Below are 10736 nucleotides of genomic sequence, written 5' to 3'. Positions count from 1 at the left end.
CGGGGGGAGGGGGGGGTGGGCCGCACCCACCCGCACGCAGGCAGTGCAGGGTCCCCACGTCCCTGTCCTTTCTGCCGCCACAGGCCCAGCGGTACATCACCCAGCTGAAGGGCCAGGTGAACTCGCTGGAGGCCGAGCTGGAGGAGCAGCGGAAGCAGAAGCAGAAGGCGCTGGTGGACAATGAGCAGCTCCGCCACGAGCTGGCCCAGCTGCGGGCCGCCCAGCAGGAGGGCGAGCGGAAGCAGGGCCTGCGGGAGGCGGAGGCCGAGAGTGCGTTTGGGGGACGGCGGGGGGGCCGGGCCCGGCAGGAGGGCCCGGTCCCCTGGTGGGGTGCCCCACTGTGCTTGGGGGTCACGGCCCCACCTCTCACCCACAGAGAAGGCCAGTGCCACGGAGGCTCGCTACAGCAAGCTGAAGGAGCAGCACAGCAAGCTCGTGGCCACGCACGCCGAGCTGCTCAGGAAGGTCGGGCCTCGCCCCAGGGGGCAGCGCTGGTGGGCGGGGCCCCCTCAGCAGCAGTGCCTGACTGCGCCCTCGTCTGCCTATGCAGAACGCAGACACGGCCAGGCAGCTGACGGCCAAGCAGCAGAGCCAGGAGGAGGTGTCGCGGGTGAAGGAGCAGCTGGCCTTCCAGATGGAGCAGGCCAAACGGGAGTCGGAGATGAAGGTGCGTCCCCTGTGTGCACAGGGCCCCGGCCCCAGAGTCCCTTGGCCCCACCGTGCCCCCGGCCCCATCGTTCCTGTGACACACGGTCCCCATGACACACGGTCCCCGTGACACACCGTCCCCATGACATACTGTCCCCATGACACTGTCCATCCTGCCCCAGCTGGAAGAGCAGAGCGACCAGCTAGACAAGCTCAGGAGGGAGCTGGAGGCCAAGGCTGGAGAGCTGGTGCGCGTGCGGGAGGCCCTGAGCCACACGGAGCAGGTGGGTGTGGGGGCACCTGGCATCGGACGGGACAGGAGTTAGGGTCCTCTTTCCCAGGAACTGGGCCATGCCTAGATGCCACTGGGTTGGTTCAGGGGTTCCTGGGGGGCTGCTCTGACCCAGTACGCAGGGGACATGCAGGAAATGGGAAGCTCAGGGTCTAAGGGGGTTGGTGAAGACGGGCCCTAAGGGGGAATGAGGGGCAGGCGGGCCCCTGGACGCCCTGCTCACGCCCATGGCTTCACAGAGCGGCTCAGAGCTGAGCTCGAGGCTGGACTCGCTCAGAGCAGAGAAGGACGCACTGAGCAGCACCGTGCGGCAGCGGGAGGCCGACCTGCAGGCGGCCCGGAGCCTGGTGCGGGAGAAGGAGGCGGCGCTGAGCCAGGAGCAGCAGCGCAGCTCCCGGGAGAGGGACGCGCTGCAGGGGCGGCTGGCGGACAAGGTAGTGCCCCTGTCCCCCTGCCCCATGCGACAGCTGGGCTGCAGACAGTCCGTTCAGACTGCACGAGCCCATGGGTCTTAGTGTGTTCACAGGGCCGTGCGTCCATTTTGTAGTTCCAGAACATTCTCACCACTCTGAAGACAAACCCCCGCCCCCATGAACAGTCTGTCTGTGCCCCCCTCCCCCAGCCCCTGCGGCCTCTGACCCCCGTCCCGTCTCTGTGGGTGTCCCTGCTTTGGACGGTTCATAGACGGGACCGTGTGTGTGGCTGGCCTCTTCCCCTCGGCGGGTGTCGTCCAGGTCCGCCCCTGTGGCCGAGCTCCGGGCCCCCACGTGTCCCCAGCGCTCCAGGCCTCCGGGCCGCCTTTTGCTTGTCCTCGGTTGATGAGCATTTGGGTGGTTCCACTTTCCGTGCACATCGTGTGTGGACGTGATTTTGTTTCCCTTGGATGTTTAGTTCCGTTTCACTTTCGGAGGAGCGGCCGAGGCATTTTCCAAAGCAGCTGCTCGGTTTTTCCTTCCCCGCAATGGAGGGGGTTCCAGTTTCCCCACCCCCTCACCAACGCTTCTTGCTGGCTGGCTGTCTTAGCCATCCTGGTGGGGGATGCTCATCGTGGTTGTTATGCACCCATCCCTGATGGCTGATGACCTTGAGCATCCTACGTGTCCATCCATCGTTTTTTGTGTATCTTGGGAGAAATGCCTGTTCAGATCCTCTGGCTACCTTTTATTTTAATGGGGTTTTATCTCTTTGTTCAGCTGTCTGCTCTACTCCTGAAGGTGCCACAATCCCTGGGGTGGAGCGGGCCTGTCCTTCGACCTCCGACCCAGCGAGGGCCCCAGCTGGGTCCAGACTGGCGCCAAGGGGCTGCCCCGGGCGGGGTCCCTAAACCGCTCCTCCCCTCTCAGGAGTCTCAGGAGCAGGGGCTGCGGCAGAGGCTCCTGGACGAGCAGTTCGCCGTGCTCCGGCGCACCGCGGCCGAGGCTGAGCGCATCCTGCAGGACGCCGTGGGCAAGCTGGACGACCCCCTGCACCTGCGCTGCACCAGCTCCCCAGGTAGGGCTGCCCTCGCCGGTGCTCAGGCCACCTCCTTCCTGCCCTGCCTGGCAGGGTGGTGCTCACCCCGCCCTGGGGAAGCCAGACTCCACCCCTCACCCCTTCCCCCTGTGCTTGCAGACTACCTGGTGAGCAGGGCCCAGGCGGCCCTGGACGCTGTGAGTGCCTTGGAAAAGGGCCATGCCCAGTACCTGACCTCCAGGTCAGGTGAGTGCAGGGGGACAGGACTGGGCAGGCAGAGGCCACTGGTGGTTGAGTGCTGGTTCCATTGGCTGTGACTTTCTCCTGCCTTGTGCTCCCCCATGCCCACCTGAGTCCCACACCTGGGTTTGATTCCTGCTCGGCTGCTTTCTAGCTTCATGACCTTGGCCTAGCGCCTTCTCCCCTGAGCCGTCCTCCCCTCATCCGTGAACGGGGCCCTGGGTGCCTGCCTCGGGCTTGCTGGGCACAGGAAATGCTGCCTGCCGAAAGGCACCGACCGGGACTCACCCCGTGGTGGCAGCGTCAGAGTCCCCTTGCTCTCCTCTCTCCCAGACGCCTCTGCCCTGGTGGCAGCCCTGACACACTTCTCCCATCTGGCTGCGGACACCATCGTCAACGGTGGTGCCACCTCCCACCTGGCCCCCACTGACCCTGCTGACCGTAAGTGGGCCCCGGGCTGGTGTCACGGGGTGCTCGTGGTGGACCAGGAAAAGGTGGGGGCCTGCAGACAGGCCCTGGCCTCAAACCCAGGGCTGGGGCGCGTGTCAGGGCTTCCTCCAGGCTCTCAGGCGCTGGCTCCCACGGCCCTCTCCCCGCAGGCCTGGTCAACGCCTGCAGGGAGTGTGGGGCGCAGGCACTGGAGCTCATGGGGCGACTGCAGGATCCACAGGCTCTGCTGCAGGCCCAGCCCGGCCTGGTGCGGCCCCCACTGCAGGGCATCCTTCAGCTGGGCCAGGTGAGCTGTGCAGCTGTGGCACCAACCGTGGGCCAGTCTCTGCTGCGGGACGTCTGTGGGATATGGGGCGGGACAGGGCACCCACCCCCAGGCCCCAGAGCCCTGCTGCCCCAGCCTCTTTCCCAGGCTCCCTGCAGGGTCGTTGGGGGTCATGTGTACCCCGTCTGACTGCTGGATGCCTTCCTCTCCCAGGAACTGAAGCCCAAGAGTCTGGATGTGCGTCAGGAGGAGCTCGGCGCCATGGTGGACAAGGAGATGGCAGCCACGTCTGCAGCCATCGAGGACGCTGTACGGAGGATCGAGGTGAGGACAGCACGGGGGACCCTCCAGCTCCTGAAGGAGCCCTGGGGGCTGGGCAGGCTGAGTGCAGGTTGTCCCCACCTCAGCACTCGGCCTCCATGCAAAGGACAGACGAGGCCTCCCCTCCCTGGCTCAGTAGCTGTCCCTAGAGGTCTGGCATCCCCCTTCCTCTCACGCCGGCACCCCCCAGCCCGCTCACAGCTCTGTCCCTGCTGCAGGACATGATGAACCAGGCCCGCCACGCCAGCTCCGGGGTGAAACTGGAGGTGAACGAGAGGTGAGCGCACTTCTGCCCCCAGGACGAGGCGGGTTCCCCCGGCCTCGCAGGTGCAGGGCTTCTGCCCTCCTGGCCGCTCAGCTGTACAGGAAGGATGGGGAGCGCAGTGCATCTGCCTTTTGGGGCCACATTGCCAAACACCCAGTGTCAGGCCCCATGGTTGTCCACACAGAGGCCAGGCCGCTCCCTGACCATCCCTGTGGCTTCCGGGGCCACACTGCACACTCCTCTCTTTCCCCTGCTCCCTCCCACAGGATCCTCAACTCCTGCACAGACCTGATGAAGGTGAGCGGCCAGCTGGGGCCCCAGAGGCGGGCGGGCTCTGCAGCTGGGATGGCCACCCCAACAGTGACGTATGTCTCGGTCTTGGCAGGCCATTCGGCTCCTGGTGACAACATCCACCAGCCTGCAGAAGGAGATCGTGGAGAGTGGCAGGGTGAGCTGGGCCTCCAGGTGGGGTCCTTCCCTGTCGGGCAGGCCACACAGCTGGGCCAGCAGCAAGGATCAGTTCCTGGAGGGGACATGACTGCAGGGTCCTCGTCATCCCAGACCGCTCCACCCTGTGGCTTAAGCTGGACGTGAGACACCTGAAGTGCCAGTGATGAGAGACCCCCCCAGTGCACACCGTGTGCCTGGGAATCAGGCAGAGGGGAGAAGGGGCCCCGAGAGCATCCCTTGCTGCAGGTGATGTCATTGACTGTCCGGCCCTGCCCTTTCCTCTTGTCACCACTAGGGGGCAGCCACGCAGAAGGAATTTTACGCCAAGAACTCACGCTGGACAGAAGGCCTCATCTCTGCCTCCAAGGCTGTGGGCTGGGGAGCCACGCAGCTGGTGTATGTCACCCCAGGTGGAGGGGCAGTAGGGAGTGTGATGCTCGGGGTCTGGGGAGGGAGTGCGGGGATGGCCCAGCTCTCCATGGGGTTAGAGACCCAGGCCCTGCCCAACTCTGTCCCCAGGGAGTCGGCTGACAAGGTGGTGCTTCACACAGGCAAGTACGAGGAGCTTATTGTCTGCTCCCACGAGATCGCAGCCAGCACGGCCCAGCTGGTGGCAGCCTCCAAGGTGAGGCCCCGGGATCGGCTCGGCTCGCCTGTGGCTCCTCAGCTCCTGGCTGTGGTGGACACGCTGCGTGTGGCTGGGGGACCAAGGGATGGGGGCGATCCCGGCCCGCCCTGACGCTCCCCCACGCTCCCCCAGGTGAAGGCCGACAAGCACAGCCCCAACCTGAGCCGCCTGCAGGAGTGTTCCCGCACGGTCAACGAGATGGCTGCCAACGTGGTGGCCTCCACGAAGTCCGGCCAGGAGCAGATCGAAGAAAGAGGTGAGTGCCGGGGCCCTGGTCGTGGCTGGGGGGTGGGGCAGGCGCCCAGACACTTACCCCCTCTCTGGCTACAGACACCATGGACTTCTCCGGCCTGTCCCTCATTAAGCTGAAGAAGCAGGAAATGGAGACCCAGGTAGGTGCCCACACCCGCAACACTGCTCCCTGGCCCCCTCAGTGCACGGTGGCCTCTGTGTCTGTCCCTCCTGGGGCTGAGCTCCAAGGGTGGGAGGGCTCCCTGGGGAGAGGCCCCGGGCCTGCTGAGTGGTGTGTGGGGCTGCAGGTCCGAGTCCTGGAGCTGGAGAAGACCCTGGAGGCGGAGCGTGTGCGTCTCGGGGAGCTGCGGAAGCAGCACTATGTGCTGGCTGGGGTGGTGGGGACGCCCGGCCAGGAGGAGCCTGCCCAGCCCAGCGCTGTCCTCCGAAGCGGGACCTCCAAGAAGCCACCTCTGGCCCAGAAGCCCAGCCTGGCCCCTAAGCAGGACCACCAGGTAGGACCATCAGGGGCCAGGCATGGTGCTAGGATGGGGGCCCAGGGAGCTCGGCCCAGTCTCTCTCCCAGGTCTGGGGCACAGGGCCTTGGGGAGGTCAGAGCTTACTGAACGGCAGGAGCGCACGTGCCGTCCTAGCAGCGCAGGGGGAGGCTCGGCCGGCTCCAGCTCCAGGGGAAGGTGCAGGGGGCCTGGCTGGGCTGTCATGCACTCCTGGTCATGTGTGCTGAGCCCCTCACCTTTGACCCCCTACAGCTGGACAAAAAGGATGGTGTCTGCCCGACTCAGCTCGTGAACTCCTAGGCTCTGCAGGGTCCAGCGGGAGGCTGGTTGGCAGGACTGGGTCTCACGTGGCTACCTTGACTTGGCCGAGGCTCCGAGGGGCACTGTCCCCAGCAGAAGGCATCAGCCCCCATGCCAGGTGCCCAGGCCCCTGCCCCATGGCTTGGATCAGTGTCCCCGAGGCCTGGCCTTGCTAAGCCCACGGGACCTGGACTGACGGGGCAGTTCTGGATGTGTTTATCTGCAAAAGGAACTTCCGAGAGCAGCCAGGATCCAGCGGCCTGCGCCACAATTCAGAAAATACACGGCACATTTGTAATGTTCCACGTCAGAGCTTTTCTTTGTGAGTTTGTATTTGGCACACAGGGAAGCAGGGCCATGGGGGTGTTTGGCCAGGGCCTCCCCTGCCGTTTGGACGTGGGGATCTGAGGTGAGACGAACAGAGCTGTCGGGGACATGCGTGAATTGGCCGCTGGGTGTGTGGTCTTCGGGGGCACTGGTGCCCTGGCCCCAGGACCTGGTGTGGCTTTAGGCAAAGCAAGATGTTCTAGGGTGGGCTGGAGTGTTCTCGTTCTCCTGGGGCCTTGCTCTGTGGCACTGGTGATGGGCACACTGAGGAGGACACGGCCCTTGTCTGGGGGGAGGCGGGCGGGGCGGACGCTGTGGCCGAGGGCCCGGCACCTGCCAAGCACAGGTGCTGCCTTCGCTCCAGGAGTCTGTTCCAGGTGAAGTCAGCGGTTGACTGCCCACTTCCTGTTTTCCATACCTGTCTGGCTGCCCTTGACCTGGGGGTCCAGCTCTGGCTGCTGCCCCCTCCCTCCCCCTCCTGTCTTGGGGTGATTCTAGCTCAGCCAGAAAGAGCCCAGGGCCCAGCTTGGCCCGCCTTGTCTCATCTGGAGGACATGAAAGAACCTGCACTCCTGCCCACCCCCCACCCCCGGGAGTGGCTGCGGTCGTCGGGGGCACCGACCGGGTGGGCCAGCTCTGCTGCTTAGAGTGTAGTGTTTTCTCCTGTTGAAGACTTGGACTGGCAATAAAATGTGCTTTGACTGTTACCGTGGCCCAAAGGGCTACACTTGGCTGGTCATTTCTCCGGGGCCAGGACGGGTTGGGACCCACTTGGTTTCTGCAGGTGACAAGAGCACGTGGAGCCTTGGCAAACCTTGCTAGTGCCACTTCTGGTTCTGCCAAGTGTCATCCAGGCGCGTTTCTCTGGGAGGTTTGTGACAAAGCCCTGGGATGTCTGTGTGGTGAGTTATGGCCTAGGGCTGTTCTCTGCTGCCCCAAGACCACCCCAAAGTCCTCAGTCCCAGGCCCCCACAGTTCTGACCCACCCCTTCTTGGGAAGGAATGACCATTGACTCGAGAATCCTGTTTCTGAGCTTGTTGGCAGTGACCCCACCTCCTGGCTGGTCTGGACTTCACTCTCCGGGCCCCGCGGAGTCATGTTCATTAGAACACCTGACAGGTGTCCCAGTCCGAGAGCACAGCTGGCGTGCACTCGCCCACTTCCTCCAGGAGCGCCACCCCCGCCCAGGTCAGCAGCATGTGGGACTCCCACTGTGTGGCCTAGGCTCCCGGGAGGAGGAAGTGGGGCTGCCTCCCCGCAGCTGGCTGAGGTACAGGGGGTCACACCGGTCTCTGAGTGGGAGGGTGCTTAGAGGGAGCCCCGTCTGTCCCGATTAGTAGGGAATTCGCTTCAGGAAACATTGTAAAGTGTGTGTGTCTCCAGCACACACGCAGCAGTGGACAGCGGTGTGCGTTGGCCACCCTGAGCTTCATCTGACCTAACGTCCTCAGTGGGCAAACCTTTGAGACCTCAAATGAGAAGCCTGGGGTCAGGTACTGTTCCTCCCTGGATTGTCTCGTGAGCAAAGGGGCGCAGAGGGGACCAGACAAGTTCCCTCCATGGGGTCAGACTACAGGCCTGGCTGTGAGCTTCCTAATAGCCACTGGGAAAACGAACTGTCAGATGCGTCTCTTTTTTAAAAATAAGCGAGCTGATTTCTCAGGAATAGCTGCCTTATCGTAGGAAAACTGCGGCACTGTCTCCCACCCACGCTCACAGCACAGGGACGTGCAGGGAGCGGCAGCCCATTTAGCGTGACGGGAGCTTGCTCAGGGCTGCTCCGTGCTCCTTGTGTTCCCAAGTGAGTAAAGCCCCTCCTGGCATCATGGCCCCAAGGCCCAGCTCACAGGGTGGGTAGTGCGGGTCCCACGGCGAGGGGCACTAGACACTTCCTAGCCTGAGGGGTCCCCCGACACACCTGTGGGCAAGTCCCCAGAGCGACCACCACTGAATTCTATCGTTTGAAACAAGCAGAGAATGGAGTTTCCATCAGCTGTGCGGCATGGGGCGGTGACCTTGTGGACAGAAGCCAGGGAGGGACTGAGGCCGATGAGGCAGCTTCGACCCGACACGTGAGGAGCGAGCTTCTTTGTGCCCCCGCCTGATGTTTGAGACAGACCACAGCAGGACAGAAGGCTCTGCTCTGAGGGACAGGGACCCTGGACGAGGCAGGCTCTTCGGCCCTCTTGGGTGGCTTTTATCAATGGACACCAGTCAGCTTCACTGATACTCCAGAACCGAACATCACCAATGTCCCCAGATAAATGAAAGACGAGACTGTTAATAATTCTATCTATTGAAAAGGGTCCTACAACTTTACAACCACAGCTCAGACGTAACCCGGGAGAGATGGTGAGGCCACCTGGGAGCCTGTTCACTCAGCGCTGAGCTCACACGTTTGGCTGCGGCCCACGTGGGTGACAGAGGTATTGGCGTGGGTGGCACTGTTCCCAAGATTCATAGGCAGGCCCACCTGATTGGCGTGGCAGTAAATCATCCTATACAGCTTTGTGTTCTTTAAAAATGATCATGACAGTCGAATTCAAGTCCAGGAGAAGTGTATGGACTGAGTACAAAGGTTGAGCCCTGCCCTGATTCCGTCACCATGGCAACGGGCCAGGTGCTCCACAATCAAGCACACGGGCCTTGTTAACAGGTGGTGGTGACACCCTCAGGACTTTAGTACTCACGGCACCTGTAGATAAGAACCCAGAGGGCAGAAAGAACATCCTGGTTTGCTGGTCCCCTCTAGTCCCGTGGGGCGAGCGCCCTCCAACCTAGCTGAACCACTACTGGAGTCCCTGTCCCACCGCCCGGACCCCAAGGCCCAGCCAGAGGCAGAGCATCAGCTAAGAGGGGCCCGGTTTGCGGCGGGCGGGCTGTTCTCGCACCTGCAACACAAGGAGCACAGACAAGCCCGTCCGGGACATGGGACAGACGCTGGGGCAGCAGCAGCTGGTGGTGGCCGTCCCATGGCCTGGGGGCCTGCAGGGGAGCCCTGGCCGGCACCGGACGAGGCTAAGGCACACACGGCCTGCAGGTTGCAGGTGGGTCTGTGCACCACTGGTGCGTTCACGTCGGCTGCGTTTCGATCCACTCAAAATGTATGTGCGTTTATAAAGGGTCCCTGAATGTGCTTAGGTCAAAAAGTTCTGTTCCCCAATATAAAACAGGAAAATTACGTAGTAAAAATATCAGGGTATTTCTTCATAGAAACCCTCGAGGCTGCTGGGGCAAGAAACAGGAAGGCCAGGCTGTGGTCGCTGTGCAAAGTCCAGCTCGCACCGCCCGCGGGCCCGGTCCCCGGGAGTGGCAGTGGGCCCAGTGCAAACCCTGCGTGTGGCTTCGAAGGACCCAGGTCTGGGGGAGGGGCAAGGGACTATGGGACTAGGTAAGCACCTTCGGGCTGGCCCACCGGCGACCCTTACCAGGGGCTGTGGTGGACAGCGGGCAGGACACACAACTGTCTTGAAAGAAACGAGCCATGCTCATTAAATACGGCTGAGGGGGGACTGCGCTCTGACTGAGGATGGGCGAGGCTTTCCCCCCGAACTCATGCGTCACCAACATGACAAGACAGAAACCACACGGAGGATGCACGCCGGCACGGGGTGCCAGGGCCCTGCGCCTACTCGCTGCTGACAGCGCGAGCAGTGGGCACGCCTGGGCCTCGCGGTGTCCCGCGCCCACGTGAGCCCGGCTGGTGGCAGGCAGACGGAGTGTCCCAGCACGGACGAGGGTGGCTCACTGCAGGATGAAGCCGGGCTGGTGAGGCAGCCGCGGCGGGGGCCTCTGGGGCAGGGCTGGCGGGTACGGCGACACCAACTGCGCGGAGAAGCCCTGCTGGGGGGAGAGGCCCGCGTGGGGCGGCAGCGGAGGGCACGGTGGTCGCGGGTACGGGGAGGTGAACGGCGTGGCTAAGCGTCCTGCAGGCACTGGAGGCGGGATGCGCCGAGGCGCGACCGAGGGCGGCCCACTGGCCTCTGGGGCGGGGTAGGGCAGCGGGGCGGCGGGCAGCGGCTCGGCCACCCTGGGCGGCAGCGGGCCTGGGGCCTGCGGGAGTCTCTGCCCCTTCAGCACCATCTCCTGCAGCTTCTCGATCTTGACCCTTCGCATGTGGGCCAGTGTCCGCTGGCTCTGATACACGTCGATGAAGGAGTCTAACGGAAGCTGCCCCTCGAGAAACTTCTCCGCCATGTTCTGAAACAAGCAGGTTACGGGACAGGTCGGCCGGGGAAAGAAGCCCCGTTCACGGCCAGCACGGCGAGGCCTCAGCCAGCTTCCTTCCGTCTCCCGTCCCCTCTCCGCCCGCCACCGGCGCCACACCGCCGACCCCGGCCCCGGCTGA

At 63.8% G+C, this 10736-nt stretch overlaps 2 protein-coding genes across 3 annotated transcripts in view; one reads left to right on the top strand and one right to left on the bottom strand.

Moving 5' to 3' along the window:
• The window catches only part of HIP1R (huntingtin interacting protein 1 related), a 20864-nt gene extending 13770 nt beyond the window's left edge, over positions 1-7094 (top strand). For both annotated transcript variants that reach the window (XM_025045516.1, XM_015587940.2), the window contains exons 14-32: positions 84-270; positions 377-465; positions 551-667; positions 831-932; positions 1180-1374; positions 2284-2431; positions 2552-2638; positions 2966-3073; positions 3232-3368; positions 3561-3671; positions 3887-3945; positions 4200-4230; positions 4319-4381; positions 4679-4779; positions 4903-5008; positions 5144-5267; positions 5342-5403; positions 5551-5757; positions 6013-7094. In XM_025045516.1, the coding sequence (XP_024901284.1) occupies positions 84-270; positions 377-465; positions 551-667; positions 831-932; positions 1180-1374; positions 2284-2431; positions 2552-2638; positions 2966-3073; positions 3232-3368; positions 3561-3671; positions 3887-3945; positions 4200-4230; positions 4319-4381; positions 4679-4779; positions 4903-5008; positions 5144-5267; positions 5342-5403; positions 5551-5757; positions 6013-6060 (2082 nt within the window). In that variant the 3' untranslated portion in view covers positions 6061-7094. The remainder of the gene's footprint in view (positions 1-83; positions 271-376; positions 466-550; positions 668-830; positions 933-1179; positions 1375-2283; positions 2432-2551; positions 2639-2965; positions 3074-3231; positions 3369-3560; positions 3672-3886; positions 3946-4199; positions 4231-4318; positions 4382-4678; positions 4780-4902; positions 5009-5143; positions 5268-5341; positions 5404-5550; positions 5758-6012) is intronic.
• A 1572-nt stretch (positions 7095-8666) lies between these two features.
• The window catches only part of VPS37B (VPS37B, ESCRT-I subunit), a 4938-nt gene continuing 2868 nt past the window's right edge, over positions 8667-10736 (bottom strand). Inside the window, exon 4 of the mRNA XM_025045502.1 lies at positions 8667-10588. Within this exon, the coding sequence (XP_024901270.1) occupies positions 10133-10588 (456 nt within the window). The 3' untranslated portion in view covers positions 8667-10132. The remainder of the gene's footprint in view (positions 10589-10736) is intronic.

Source organism: Pteropus alecto, unplaced genomic scaffold (assembly GCF_000325575.1).
Source record: "Pteropus alecto unplaced genomic scaffold, ASM32557v1 scaffold213, whole genome shotgun sequence".
NCBI classification, from domain to species: domain Eukaryota; kingdom Metazoa; phylum Chordata; class Mammalia; order Chiroptera; family Pteropodidae; genus Pteropus; species Pteropus alecto.
Note: the sequence above shows the minus strand (reverse complement) of the source record. Positions and strands in the feature narration are given on the sequence as shown.